Here is a 15847-nt window from a genome sequence, read left to right as displayed (position 1 = left end):
TGCTGAATCATCTGGAGCCATGCTGGTTTGAGTTCAAAATTATTGGCCTCCACTGTAAGCCTGGTAACACTGGATTTGAATTCTTGGATAGTCAGAGCTTTATAGTCCCTTAGGGGTCTTGGCCTATTATTGTTGTTGGCCATGACAAAAGTTCTAAGAATTTCAGGTTTTGGTTCTGGTTCTGGTTCTTGGTTTCTCCTTTCTGTCTTGGTGGCTCTTAAAGTCTTGTCTATTTCAGGATCTAATTCAACCAATTCTTCTTCAGGCTTGATTATAGTCATAAACTAAACTGAGAACCTGAAAAGAAACAAAAAATAAAATCAAATTAATTAATTTATAATAACAAAAATAAATGTCTAAAGTAGCTAAGTTGCCTATCGCTTAATATTACTAAAATTCTCTAGCAACGGCATCAAAAACTTGTTTACTGGTTTTACAACCCTGCAAGTGCATGGATCACGAACAAGTAATAAAGTGATGAGTAGAGTATCATTCCCATAAGGAATTTATAAGCGTAAGTATTAAGCTAGACAGCAATTTTAACAGTTTAAACTACCAAAGGTTATGAAGGAATTAAATCTAAACTACTACTGAGAATATTAGAAAGCAAGAGAAAATAAAGCTGAGAATTTAAAAGATTCTATGAAGTAAACGATTCCAAAATTAATATTTCATACTTTAACCCTATTATTGTTTTAACTTTGCTTATTCAATGGATTGAGTGTTGTCACTTTGATGAAAATTAATCCTAAAGTATCCTAGATCCTCTCTCAAGGCATATAAGGTGTATTTTAATTAATCTGAACCCTACTTTCATAGTGATCAATCTTAATTGAAAGCCTTTAAGATCTTTGATTAATCATGGAATTCCACAAAGGTCATCAACCTATTTCTAGGTCAAATTTTCTAGGTTCAAAATCCTAATTTTCCAATACTAATCTTCACCTTTCAATTCTTTAATTATTATCTTAGATCATAGCTAAGTGGGTACCAACACAAAGCATGCATTAAGGACATAGAACATTGAATCAAAGCACAAAACTCAATTCCATTAAATAAAATTCAGTGTATATCCATAACAGAAATTAAAAGTACTACTCTCCTAATTCCAAAATTAAAAAAACTACTCACTCGTGGTGAGTTTAACAAATATAATACAATTAAAGTAAAAGAACATAAAACCAATCTGAAAAATTCAAACAAAAGAACCCAGAGAAAGATTCTGCAGCTTTGGACTTGTGAAACTTCAGCTGAGAGATCTCCTATTTGATATTGATGCAGTTCTCCTTCAAACAGCTTGGAAAGCTAAATTAGAAGTCTTCTATCAAAGGTGGTTCTCTTTTATGCTTCTTGTCTTCTAGTATTTATATTGGGTGCCTTAGGGTTATGTTTTAGAGTCCCAAGGGCCTTAGAAGTCTATTCAGCATGCGAAAACTAGAGTTATAATCAAATTAGGAAGCTAGTTGTTGCATAGTACATAGCCTGTGTGGCACTACATGGCCCAGGGGCATGTAAGTCTCTGGACTGCACTTGGCTTCTTTTTGACGGGAGGCAAAAGATTACATGGGCATATAGGGTTTACACAAAGGCCCGTGTATTACTTTCCTCCCTTAACTCTTCAAGTTCAAATGTTCAGAAGGTTACACGGGTCTTAGTGAGCTACACAGAGTCATTTACACAACCCGTGTACTACAGCTCTTTGTGCTTCCTTCAGTTTTCTCCAACCAGAAGGTTACACAGGTTTGGCTTTCTCCTTACACGACCCATGTACTTTGGTGTAGCAATTTGCCTTGCTTTTGCCTTCTTTTCAAACTTGTCTAGTTTACTCCTATGCCTTGGATTTCCTTTTAGAACACCTGAAAATATACAAAAAACATGAAACTTAGTGGAGATCAACTACTTTAACAAAAACTAATGAAATTAACTAAAATGCATGTGATTAACTACCGAAATACTGTGAAATGCAATATAATTATGCCTAAAAGTATCTATATGATACAAGTGTATCAGACACTGAAAATGAGATTATTTTGGTTGGCTATGTTTTAAGTATATTGGCTGACAATAGGTTGAGAAATATTATTTTAAAAAGGATTTTGAATTTTTTTTTGTTTATAATAAGTTTATATTTATAATATTTATTAAATTGTTTATAGACTAAGAGGATTTTCTAACTACATCCCACTAGCAGGAGTGGTCATTTCATCTTCATATCACTATGAAAATATATTAAACAACATTCCATGGCATTACTGGTATATATTAACATGTCATTTGCATCATTTGACTTATATGAATAATTAAGACAATTAAATTGAAATTCATGCATATGTATTGCATAAATTGTTGTGTAATTTTTATTATTTCATAATGATATTTGTTTAAGTTATTTTGTATTACTAAAAGGATAGAATTCAGGAGAGACATATATGTGAGAGTAAGAGACTTTTGATTGTTATTGCCTTGTGATAATGTTGGGCTTTGTGCTTTGCCAGTTTTAAATCCTCCTTGTGTGTCCCTGGAGGCTTGGAGGGGTTGTGGGAAAACTCGATCTGGTGAACAGTAGTTGTTTTAGGTATTTGAGGATTGTTATGCAAAATCCCGCAAGTGCACGGATTATGACAAGTAATAGAGTGGTGAGTGGGTATCGTTCACACGAGAATCGTGTTTGAGCACCAAATTATACAGCAATTATAATTATCTATATTATCAAAATTGAGAGGAATATATAAACTAAACTAATTATTACTAGAAAATGAATGAAAGCTGATTAATTAGACTAAAATATTAATGAATAAAAGTATTCCAGAGTTAGTAGTTCACACGTCAATTAATCAAAAACTCAATCTGATTTATTCAATAAATCGGAAATTATTGCTATGAAAGAAATTAATCCTGAATTATCTTAAGTCCTCTCTCAAGAAAACTCAAGTTGTATCTCAATCAACTCAAACCTTACTTTCATGGCAATTAAATTAATTAAGATACGTTAAGTTCTTTAACTAATTGTTAGTTCCACTTAGGATTTTAGCCTATCTCTAGGTCAAAAACCTCAAGTTCAAAATTCAGTTGTTTCAATATTAATTTTCACCGTTCAATCTTTTGATTAGTATCTAAAATCAATATTAAGTGAGTACCAATACATAGCATACCTAAAATCAATATTAGATTGAATCAAAAGAATGAAATCCATATTTATTAAGATAGAATTAAACATAATTCATAACCGAATTGAAAGTGCCACATCTCTAAACCTAGAATAAAGAAAACCACTCATACATGATGAGTTCTACAATTAAACTTAAATAAAACAAAGATAAGACATAAGAAGAAATAAGAATAAAAGAACCCATAATAAGAATTATAGCTTTGAACTTTTGAAACTTCTAGCGATCTTGTCAAACTGATCTCTTCCTTGGTTTTCACAAAAATAGAATGCTTGCTTGAAGGTGTGTGTGTGCATGTGTGTGTGTGTGTGTGTATATATATATATATATATATATATATATATGTCCTCCCTATTAATCTTGACTTATTATATTTATATCTAGTGTAAAATCCCTTATTTCAGAGTCCTAATAGCCTTGAAAGTCTTCCCGAAATGAGTGAGAAGCAAAGTCGAATTCGAATTCTTGTCTAGAGTCTGTGCATGACCAATGTAGTGTTGCATGAGTCAAGGCCATGTAATGTTTTACTACTATTGTTTCTTGAATATTTCATTCTCCAGAGCATTGCATGGGGTACAAGTGGTCACACAAGGCTATTTGCACAGGCCGTGTATTGTAGTCTATAGTGCCAACTTGCATGGGCCGTCTAACTTATTTACATACTTAGTGCAATGCTTCCTGTTTCGAGATCTTTACTTTTCGGCATTAGATCTCTTCCAAACTTGTCGTTAGCTCTATGGATATATCAATATCCTGATGTAATATAAAAATTAAGAGATTAGGATGGATTAACATATTTTTCAAAATATAACAAAAATTACTTAAAACTATACAATTAATTAACTAATTGCTCTTAAATGCCTTTATAACGCGAATGCATTAAGGATGAGTGATGGTAGAACTCTTGATATTTTGCAAAATAGTAGTAATTGATTTCTCCGAATGTGTGACTTATTGTCATAAATTGACATAATGTTATATATAGCTTTATTTTGAATTTTCCTTCTATTTATTTATTTAAACAGGTTTTGCCTAAGATAGTATTTAAGTGGAACGCACTTTGCCGCTACCATATGCAATGAGCCTTGTGCGTCGCTGACTCTTGTCATGGGACCTGTGCTTTGTTGTTCCTAGGATTATTTTACTTTGGGAAAATGTTTAATTTGTATTTTGTATATTATATTGTATGTTTTAATATATAAATTTTACATTAAAATTTTCGTAAAATTGTGTTTGGAATTGTGGGAAGCAAGGTAACCTACGGACTTAAGTCTCCCCAAGTCTTACCTGAAAATGGACTATGACAAAAGCAGTTGCAAAAATATATCTTGTCGTACCAAATATTTGTTTCTATCTTAGAAACTAATGAATAAATTTAAGTAAAATTTGTTTGAAAGATAAACAAAAAAAATATTGGGAAAAAAAAGCAAAAAGAAGAGAATAAATTAATATTAAACGAAAATAAGAGAATTTGTGGATGACAATTTTTTTCCTTGTAAAAAAAGAAAAAAAGTTCCACTCCAAAAATTTGTTTCATCTTCTAATTTGTAGAGAATATATTCCTTATAAGCAATATTGAGATAAAAATGAATTTTAGAACGCTTTGTCTCATTTTATTTCAATATTATTGTCTTAATTATGGAAAATATGTTTACATTATCATTTTAACTTATATAACATGTAAAGTGATTTATTTTAAAATATATATACTTTATTATCAATGTTAATAATATTAAAATGAATAATTTAAAAAATTAATAAAGAAATAAAATAGGAACACTTAAATCTACTTTCCATTTTTTCCGTTGTTCTCTTTTTCTACTCGGTTATGGATGTCAAGGTTCGAATATCATCTATAAGGAAAGAGAGCACAAGGTGCATTAGTTGACCATCGCTTTGATACCTTAGTAATGAGAACTAAACTTTAATAAATAGGTAAAATTCATTAGTATGCATATTTGATGGCCTTATATAAGCTTTGATGTAAATTTCTATAAAAAATAGGAATCTATGATTAAGAAATACTAAGAGTTCTTAATTCTCACGTGGATGGAACTCTAACTACGGTAAATATATTCAAATCCTTATTTTTAACTTTATCCTAAAATATGTTTGAGTGTGACTCTCTAATCGAGTGTCTAAATATTTAATGATTATTTAGTTCAGATCGCCCATCACTTATTACTCGATTACATTGAAAACAAATCAGTAGGACTATAATTAATATGTAAAAATAAAAAAAATTTCATATCCATTTTGAAAAAAAAAGTTGCTATTATTATTATCATTATTATAGATAATAATTTTGACTTATTTGATTTGTAACTCATTTAAATATACTCTTAATTTATTCAAATTTATATTGTATTGGAATTATTTTATATTAAAAAAAATCTAAATTTACAAAATTTAAAATAATAGATTTACGACTTAAAAGTTGATCAATTTTAAGATCAATTTAAATTTTAATTCAAAAATCAGGTGAATAGGATTTAATTTATTTTAAATAAAATAATATATAATTTGTAAATTTATTTAAATTTAATATATATTTTTTACATGATGATTCTAATTATTAGATTAAAGCATAGTTAAAGTTATAAAAAGTTTTAGTTTATTGAAAGAAAAATGGTGAATTGTATAAAAAAATAAAAAAAATTGATAAATAAAAAGAAATATTAAAAATATTCGAAGATAGTGACAAGATTAACCATGGTTAAGACAAGCCACACCCAGATGCTACTTTAATCAGTGCCATTTTCAAGGAAGAAGGAGACATGAAAAAGTAATAGAATTAGATAGAGAGAGAAGCTAACAACTCTTTAATATTACCATTACCATTAGAGAGAGAAACCAAACCAATTTGTCTCCTTAATGTAGGGGAAGAGAGGGGCAAAGCTTCGGCATTTGGTCTCCCTTCTCTCTCTATTTGTCGGCTCTTTCTCCGGCCACCATTTGACTGCTAAACTCGCCGGAACTCACTTGCCCAAAAGCCCAAATCCACCCATTAGTTGACTTTTTTTTTTGGGCTTTTGGGTCACTTGCTTTACTTTCCCTTTCTCTTCCCTTTTGAGCTGATCTAGCTAAGTTCATCGGCTGAAGTAAATCTTTTACGCTTTTTAATCTATACTCTTTTCAGTTCAAAAAGCTATATATGCTATGAGCATGTGAAAAATTACTGGATCAAACCTCACTTGTAGTTTCGCCGGAATAAGCAATGAAAACGCCGGCGATCAGTGCTGGAGTATCCGTCGCCGCCACTTCTTGCGTCACCACTTCAAATCCTGCTGAAGGTCATTTCTTTCCCTGTAATTATATTTATATAGATATGCATATGTGAGGAAGTGCTTTCTCTGTGTCTCTATGTGTTTATCTTTAATGGATGAGCAAGCATAGGAAGAACCGGTTGATCTTTGTCTTTTATCTTTGTTTATTATTGTCCCTATTTCTCTGAGAGTTAGGAAAATCTTCTATGGAATCTACCAATCTAATTGGTTCTTGTCTTGTATGCTTCATTATTAAGATTAGAAGAATTTTTTTTCTTTTCCTTTCCTTTGTTCTGTTTTCCCGGAAAACAAACAAAGGGAGGAGCAGAGATTAGAAAAACAAAATTTTTAAAAATGATGGAAAGGGTATTGACGAATGGGTGGATAACACGTGGCGATGCAGGAGGAGAGAACAAGAGCATAAACCCAGAGCTATGGCAAGCATGTGCAGGGCCGTTGGTGAGCTTGCCGGCGGCTGGGACGCTTGTGGTCTATTTCCCACAAGGCCACAGCGAACAGGTCAGTGTCTCCAGCTATTGTGCGCCCCGGTGTATTTTCTTAACCTAAGCTCTCTCTCTCATTTTCTTTAGTTACTGGATGTATAGGCTTATGATTTGTATGATTTCCTTATTGTTAAAGTTGTTGGGTGTAATAAATAGGCTGGGATCATAAGGGCAGAAAGGGCAGATTTAATTTTGGAAAATTTTTTAGTTTAGTGTTTTTGGTGGCAAGTTACCTTTTTTACCCTGGACTCAGATGATGTTGTTTGATTTATAATTTATAATGTATTTCTTAGATATTAATGGAATTATTTCCTTGAATATATTGCCTGGTCATCTTGTGCTTTTTGAATGATTAACTACCAAATACAATTTTATTTTGCTTGTATTATTGAAGTCAACTGGCTATTCTAGTTATTTCATGTTCAATGAAATCCATTTCTATCTCTGGACAAAGAAAAAAGAACAAAAATTATGGGTCCTGAGTAGCCTTTTTTAGCAAGCAATTATAATATTATTAGTTGGTTATCATAATTTATATTAACCAAATAAATTTTGAAAAGTGGAATTTGGTTATATGCATCGCAACTTTTTCTCCCCTTAACTATGGTATTCTTCTCAACATAAAGAGTTTCAGGATTTTATGATGACATATTTTGTGTTCTAACAAGATAAAAAAGCTTAGAACAACTAATTTACATGCGAAAGATTCAGTCATAGATTGCTTTATGTTGATTTTTGTTGATGAATATTTATTTTACTACTGCATAAAAGAAGAGAGGTTTTTATGCGTTTAAAATTTGTCTGTTTTGTTATTTCTCCTCCACAATAATGTTCATGTCCTTACTTGAGAGTGAAAGTTGTGGTTTCAGGTTGCAGCATCAATGAAGAAGGATGTAGATGCCCATATCCCTAATTATCCGAATCTTCCTTCAAAGCTATTATGTCTCCTTCATAATGTGACCTTGCATGTATAAACCCACTTTCTCTTTCCATTCATCTTCCTTCATTGAAATCCTGTTCTATTTTGGAAATTTCCAATTTTTTGACTTAAATTTTTTTTAGGCGGACCCGGAAACAGATGAAGTTTATGCTCAGATGACCCTCCAACCTGTTCCTTCTGTAAGGGCTTGATTTGAAGTAACTGAGAGAATATACTTTGCGTTAGGTGTTCTATCAAATCAATGAAACCAAATAAAAATGAAGTGGCAATAATATATCCAAGTTCAACGTCTAAAAAATAGTAAATGACTTCAGCATGTTTTTATTTGCCAACTTCAACTGAATCTATCAGCATCTTCTATGCAGTTTGACAAAGATGCATTACTGAGATCAGATCTTTCACTGAAGTCAAATAAAGCACAAACAGAGTTTTTCTGTAAAACATTAACAGCAAGTGACACAAGTACTCATGGAGGCTTTTCTGTGCCCCGTCGTGCGGCTGAGAAGATTTTCCCCCCTCTTGTAAGTTGGTCTTCCTTAACTTAGAAGTATTTCCTAGGTTAATGGAATAATTAACAGAAATATTTTCTATGATAATTGTATATTAATATAAAAATTTACTTTATTTTAATATGATTTCTCTATGTGAATGGCATGTTTAACTTTTTTCCCCTCTATAGGATTTCTCCATGCAACCGCCTGCCCAAGAACTTGTAGCTAGGGATTTGCATGACAATGTCTGGACTTTCCGTCATATCTATCGTGGTATGTTAGTTTTGCATCTGTGAAGTTTAAATGATTGAAAACCTAAAGGGTTTTACCTATGATTTTTAGCTTGCCTATCGTCATTAACATCTCATGCTAATTCCTGCATTCCCTGAACCCAGGACAACCAAAGCGTCACTTGCTTACAACAGGTTGGAGCCTGTTTGTTAGTGGAAAGAGGCTATTTGCAGGTGATTCAGTTCTATTTATCAGGTAATGGTAATGAATTTGTGTTCCTTTTCTTTTGATATCAAAAGACTGATTTTTCCTGACTCTTAGGTTTTTCATATATATACTGAATGATATGGATATTTCTCGAGTTCAGCTCACTTTCTTTTGGCAAACAAACCCTTTTAATCAATCTTGTGATGTTATATGTGAGCAGAGATGAAAAGCAGCAACTTCTCTTGGGGATCAGGCGAGCAAATAAACAACCTGCTAATTTATCATCATCAGTGTTGTCAAGTGATAGCATGCACATTGGGATCCTAGCTGCCGCAGCCCATGCAGCAGCAAATAATAGTCCCTTCACAGTGTTTTATAATCCAAGGTTACTGAGTTTAGTTTCTATATCATTATGCAATTTTGTGAGATTTCATCATTAAAATGATACAAATAGGGCCATAATTACTTCAGATTTCTTTACATTGGGTGGATGTTTGTCCAGGGCTAGTCCATCAGAATTTGTTATTCCTTTGGCCAAATATTACAAGGCAGTGTACAGTAACCAAATATCACTTGGCATGCGCTTTCGGATGATGTTTGAAACTGAAGAATCAGGAACAAGAAGGTAATATTATTTGATTCCTTTCCATTTCATGAAGTTACAGAGTTGCAAATCTGAAGTGATGTCTGAGAACATAGTAGTATGGCTTGGGATTATTTAAAATTTGGAAAGATGAATGCTTTTTTTTTTTTTTTTTTTAATAACTCTCTTATTGAGCTAGAGCCATGATTCTTAAATTATGTTTTTTAGGCTTCTTGGTACTTTTATTACTTAAGAATAAGGGATCTATTTTACAGGTATATGGGTACAATTACAGGAATTAGTGATATTGATCCTGTACGGTGGAAGAATTCACAATGGCGTAATTTACAGGTACTAATTTTAGCAGTTTTTGTGTTTCAGTTATGCCAGGTTGACCTGATAAGAATGTCAATAAACATTACCTTTCGCTATACTCTGTCATAGGTTGGATGGGATGAGTCAACTGCTGGGGAAAGACGCAATAGAGTCTCAATCTGGGAGATTGAACCAGTGACTGCTCCATTTTTCATATGCCCACCACCATTCTTTAGATCTAAGCGTCCAAGGCAACCTGGAATGCCAGGTATTGGACAGACTATGGCAAACTTATCATTATTTTGAAATTCTCTCATAGGATTGACTATTTTTTTTTTTTTTAACAAGTTAATTCAATAAAGTTTACCGTGATTCAATGCTGATGTCACCGAGGACTAGGAGAGTTTAGCTTTTGCTACCCTAGTTGCTAGGCATTGCTTTAGATGCTTGTTTCTTTTGTGTTATTCCCTTTCTTTGATTGGACCTACTAATTAGTGGTCCTGGATAATGATGGGTTGCATCAATTGAATTCAATTTTCAATCAAGTAAATGAGAATAAAAGGTGTGGGACAGACATATCTTTCTGTTTTTCTTGTCTGTGTCAATGTTTGGCCTTCAGAGTTTGCCCATATCTCTTGGTACCACATAAACTAACTTGATTGTTTAAGTCTTTATATAACTTCAAAGACATTTTTATGCTTTATTTTGATTTAAATTTTCAATATTTCAAGTATTGATTCTGTTCTAATTTACTTCTTATATTTATGTTTGCAGATGATGATTCCCCTGATTTAGATAACTTATTTAAGAAGTCAATGCCTTGGCTTGGCGACGATTTTTACATGAAAGATCCCCAGTCTGTACCTGGCCTGAGCTTACTGCAGTGTATTAACATGCAGCAAAACCCTTCCCTTGCTAATGCAATGCCGCCCAACTACATGCAATCTTTGTCAGGATCTGTTCTGCAGAACCTTACCGGGCCTGATCTTTCACATCAGTTGGGCTTGTCAGCACCACAGTTACCTCAGCCAAACAACTTACAGTTTAATTCCCAACGGCTGCCCCTGCAATCACAACAATTTGACCAGCTTCCAAAGATGCAATCTTCACTGAATTCACTAGGTTCCATCATACAGTCGCAGCAACAATTAGGTGATATCACTCAACAATCAAAGCAAAATTTGGTAACTCAAACTATAACATCAAGTCAAGTTCAAGCCCAAATTCTGCAGCCTCAAACTCTAGTTCAAAATACTAACATTCTTCAGCAACAGCCATCTCTTCAAAGCCATCAACTTCCGAGAAACCTTCCTCAGACTTTGCAGCAGCAGCAGAATCAACAGCAGCATATTGTAGGTCAGAACCAACAGCAAAGTGTAATACAAACCCAGTTGCCTGATCAAGTAAACCAACATTTACAAATGTCTGACAATCAGATTCAGATTCAACTGTTGCAGAAGCTTCAACAGCAACAACAATCACTTCTAACACAACAGTCTGTGTTGCAACAACCTAGTCAATTTGCACAGCTGCAAGATCCACAAAGGCAGCTGTTAGAGGCATCCCAGAGCTTTTCAAGGTCCATGCGACCCAACCAATTGTTAGAAATGCCTCAAACAACACCCAATTCACTCCCGCAATCAAATATTATTCAACAGCAGATGACAAAGAATGGCAACCAGACTAATGCTCAGTTCTCCCATATGCCACAGCAACTGAAATTGCAACAACAGCAGCCTGGCATATTGTCTGAAATGCCTGGACATATGGGACTTCCCCCTAGCTCAGGTGTCAATCATTTCTCTACAGTTGGTAGTAGCATATTGACTGCTGCTGCAGGGGCAGGGATTTCTGGGATTACCGAGGAGCTTCCATCTTGTTCAACTTCACCTTCCACAAACAACTGTGCAAATATGGTTCATCGGGTACACCAAAGCACAGCTATAGGAGATGACATGGCTCAGTCTGCTGCTACACTCTTGAGTTCCAATGCCTTAGAAACAATGTCATGTAGTACTAACTTGGTTAAAGATGTGCAACAGAAATCTGATGTTAAGCCTTCAATGAACATTGCCAAGAATCAAAACCAAGGATTCTTTGCCCCGCAAACATACCAAAATGGTGCAACTGCCCAGACAGATTATTTGGATACTTCTTCTTCTACAACTTCAGTTTGTGTTTCTCAGAATGATGTTCATTTGCAGCAGAATAACAATTCGTCTTCTTATAATCCACATTCACTGTTGTTGAGGGACATAAGTCAAGATGGGAAACTCCAGGCAAATCCCAGGAATAATGTTCCATATGGAGCTAACATTGATGGCCAACTGGGAGTTCTAATGAATTCTGACCAAGTGTTGACAAAAAGCATCATAGGTCTGGGGAAGGATCTCCCAAATAATCTTTCTTCAGCGGGTATGATTTCTAACTGTGAAAATTCAAAAGATCCTCAACATGAGCTTTCATCTTCAATGGTTTCCCGGTCATTTGGAGTTCCAGATATGGCATTCAATTCAATTGATTCCACAATCAATGATAGTAGCTTCTTGAACAGAGGTCCTTGGGCCCCTCCCCCACAATTTCAGCGGATGCGTACATATACGAAGGTTTTTATTTTGTATTCAATTCTATTTGTATACATGCATAGGTGCATGTACGCATTTATGAATGTTATGTAAATTTGGCTTTTCCTTCTTGGCATACAATTTTAAGTTTGTTAATGTTTATTGTATAGGTGTACAAACGCGGAGCTGTGGGGAGGTCTATTGATATAACCCGCTATTCTGGTTATGATGAGCTTAAGCAAGATCTGGCCCGGAGGTTTGGTATAGAGGGACAGTTAGAAGACCGACACAGGATAGGCTGGAAACTTGTTTATGTGGATCATGAGAATGATGTTTTGTTAGTAGGGGATGACCCATGGGAGTAAGTTCCTTGACTCCCTTCCGTCTTTATGTGCTTATTGATAAAATGTTGTATGATCCTTGGTCTCACTGGCGCGTACATTGGCAAGATTATTTTACATCTACATCTCTAGATATCTCACCTCAAAAGATGGGAAATAAGAAAATCTCCCATCTCACCTCAAAAGATGGATAATAAGAAAATCTCCTTTGGCCTATAATGTGTGCTTATTATCCAGCTTTAGTGCTTTCATTTGGATTCGGTGAACTTGGATCTTTAACAAATTAGCCCCCAAACACATTTTTTTAAGGCTTTGTCATGAATCCACTTAATTTTGAATGCCAGTAATTCCTGTTTGCATTTAAATCTGTCTGATCTGATCAGAATTTTAAGTATAATTGTTGCACATTTCTTCTTTCAGCCAAAAGAAGAGCAGTTACAAGTCTACTCTTATCATTATCAATGACGCACCGAGGGAGAAATACTCTCTCTTCTTGTATGCTCATGAACAATTGGAAAACATTAAAAATATGATTTTGTTTTGCTTACTAGTCTACTATTTCTGGTATAGTTTTGAGTCATCTGTGTGATGTGTCGTGAAATATATTGTTCTGCCTCTTAACACCATTTTGTTGTGTTGGGTTATGTAGAGAGTTTGTGAACTGTGTTCGCTGCATTAAGATCTTGTCCCCGCAAGAAGTACAGCAGATGAGCTTGGATGGAGATTTTGGGAACTCTGTCCATCCAAATCAAGCATGTAGCAGCTCTGATAATGGCAATGCATAAAGTAGTCGACCAAAATGCTAACAAATTCTTCCACGTTGGGAACCTTATATTATTTGTGGATTCTGTTCATAGCTTTCTGTATGTTGTTTATTCTGCTTTATCTGGGTTTTCAAGGTTTTCCTAGCTTGCAAAAGTGGCAGGCAAACCAAGAATTTTCCAGCAACCTGGTAAAAATTGAAGTTGTTCTATGGCACTCAGAGCTCTATTTCAATTTGTTCCAGCTCTAAATTGTATAACACAGATCAAAAGCAGAAAGATCACCAATCAATGATGCATAACTGGTTCAAGGCTCTTTTAGAGTTTCCCTCGGGCTTGATGAGGAATCCAGCTTGGTTTGTGCCTTTAAACTAGTTAAGATATTTGATGCTGTTGTGATGTTTATTAATCAACTTCTTTCATGTTTTTACTAGCTGAGAAATCTCCTTTTGGAGGCATTGTAGAAAGCAAAAACAAGAAATTATATGGCCTAGTTTTGCGTATATAAAATGTGTAGATTTCTTCAGTTTTGCAGTGGAAATGGCTCAAACTTGAATAGGTATGAGGTGACATGGAGAACTTGTGTAGTGATATTGTGTAAAATTATCAGATTGCCCAAAGCTTTGGAAAACATTCAGTATGGGATCTGGGTTTTTGGGAAAACAAAATTTTTACGCATGCAGTAGATAGAAAAGGTAGCAGAGAGTGAACAGAGGCTTTATCTGTTTTCTGATCCTGAAAACAGAATTATTCTGCTTATCTTTTACCTCAGAATTTCATGCATTGGGCATAGAAGCTTGGAAAAGAAAGTTTTAAGAAAGAATCAAATTTAAATGTTTTCTGGTAACGTATTCAAATGGTGGAACATGGCAATCACGCTGTAATTTGTTTCTCACTATTCACTAATTCATTACATTGTCCTCCATAATGTGGTTTTTTTTTTTTTGAGAGAACTATAACGAAATGATTTCATTAGCCCATTATCAATAATTACAAGTGAAAATTTTATAGTCGCATGATCACGTCTTTTTTCATCATATCATCCTTTCTATGTAATTGGTTTGTCGTATAGGTTAGTGGTATTCGAGTTCAACCACACACACAACTGATTCTATATTACTATCTATGCAGATAGCATATTATAATAAATAGGATTTTTCTTGTCTAAATGAATATGTAACTAATATGTAATTAATGCTGTGTTAACAACTCAATTCAGGTAAATAATAGTGATGTCATGAAATAATATTCAATATGGACTCATAGACTTGATAGCCAACACAAGCTCTAGCTAATGGGAGCCAAACTGGAAGGAAAATAATCTAGATTACCTATAATTATATATAAAATTTTTATTAGAAGCTTGAAAATAAACTACAAATAATTAGAAAGATTTTTTTTTTTTTAAACCTTGAAAATTTTTAATTGTTCGGAATGAAAGAAAAGTTTTTTTTTTAAGGTATTTAATAGTTTTAAAGATAAAACCTTTTTAAATTATCAATTTTATGGATAAAAAAATGAATTTTTTAAAAGTCTTTCAAAACCTTATTTCTTAAAAATTTCAGGTTTTCCCAAACACAACTTTAATGTCACAACCCAACCTATGGGCCGGACCGGCACAAGGACCAGGGCCAGCCTAAAGCCCCCGAGGCCCGTAGTAAGCCTAACTATTCCTTAACCCAACTCTAAGGCCCATTTGGGCCCAATTTCAAGAATTTAATCGGATAGAGTCCGGCCATAAAATGGACCTTTCAACGAGGAGTTTTTGACCTGTAAACAAAATATATATTCAATTGGGGAGCTCAGCTCACCCTCCACATACTCAAATATCATAAAATAAATGGGAGCTGAGCTCCCTCATCCAACCCATCAACATGCATAAAATAATAAGTTTACAGGTCCAAAATAATAATTTATATTACAGACCCAATTTAAATAAATATTTCTAACACATGCGGAAATTCTAAGAGTTAATAGGTTTATACAAAAATAATAAATTTAAAAATTAGAGGTGTTACATTCTTCTCCCCTTACAGAAAATTCAACCTTGAATTTTACACAAGGCAGAATAAAGTACATGATTACACATTGAATAGATAAGGGTACTTGCTACGCATGTCCCGTTCTGACTCCCAGGTGCACTCTTCCACTGACTGGCTCCTCCACAAAACCTTAACAATAGGGATCTGTTTTGATCTTAGCTATCTCACTTGGTAGTCCACTATGGCTACAGATTGCTCCTCAAATGTCAAGTTCTCTTTTAGCTCTATTACATCCGGCTGTAGTACATGAGAAGGATCTGGAATGTATTTCCTGAGCATGGAGATGTGAAGCACAGGATGAACATGAGAAAAGTTGGGTGGTAGCTCTAACCGGTAGGCAACTGCTCCAACTCTATCAGTAACCTCAAAAGGTCCAATATACCGAGGTGCCAATTTGCCCTTCTTCCCAAATCTCATGACTCCCTTCATCGGAGAA

General features: G+C 34.1%; 1 protein-coding gene across 4 annotated transcripts; it reads left to right on the top strand.

The window, feature by feature from the left end:
• The first annotated feature begins 5925 nt into the window (after positions 1-5925).
• On the top strand, positions 5926-13895 carry LOC110653489 (auxin response factor 19). Of its 4 annotated transcripts, none has more exons than XM_058138777.1 (14): positions 5926-6460; positions 6837-6952; positions 7806-7904; positions 7999-8055; positions 8242-8397; positions 8556-8640; positions 8763-8853; positions 9026-9190; positions 9308-9430; positions 9664-9739; positions 9833-9971; positions 10478-12309; positions 12438-12628; positions 13258-13895. In XM_058138777.1, the coding sequence occupies exons 1-14, from the start codon at positions 6385-6387 to the stop codon at positions 13391-13393; spliced, it is 3342 nt and encodes a 1113-aa protein (XP_057994760.1). In that variant the 5' UTR covers positions 5926-6384; the 3' UTR covers positions 13394-13895. The 4 variants fall into 4 exon arrangements, with proteins under 4 accessions (XP_057994760.1, XP_057994762.1, XP_057994761.1 ...); XM_058138779.1 differs by lacking the exon at positions 6837-6952 and having other exon boundaries at positions 5930-6268; positions 6368-6460; XM_058138778.1 differs by lacking the exons at positions 7806-7904; positions 7999-8055 and having other exon boundaries at positions 5930-6460.
• The last annotated feature ends 1952 nt before the right edge of the window (positions 13896-15847 follow it).

This window comes from Hevea brasiliensis, chromosome 16, assembly GCF_030052815.1.
Source record: "Hevea brasiliensis isolate MT/VB/25A 57/8 chromosome 16, ASM3005281v1, whole genome shotgun sequence".
Lineage (NCBI taxonomy): Eukaryota > Viridiplantae > Streptophyta > Magnoliopsida > Malpighiales > Euphorbiaceae > Hevea > Hevea brasiliensis.
Note: the sequence above shows the minus strand (reverse complement) of the source record. Positions and strands in the feature narration are given on the sequence as shown.

Excerpts from the sequence above, each read along its gene's own strand:
- LOC110653489 (XM_058138777.1), top strand. The coding sequence starts at position 6,385 with ATGAAAACGCCGGCGATCAGTGCTGGAGTATCCGTCGCCGCCACTTCT. Across the intron at positions 9,431-9,663 it reads GAAGAATCAGGAACAAGAAG|GTATATGGGTACAATTACAG; the intron begins GTAATATTATTT and ends TCTATTTTACAG. Across the intron at positions 12,310-12,437 it reads GGATGCGTACATATACGAAG|GTGTACAAACGCGGAGCTGT; the intron begins GTTTTTATTTTG and ends TTTATTGTATAG.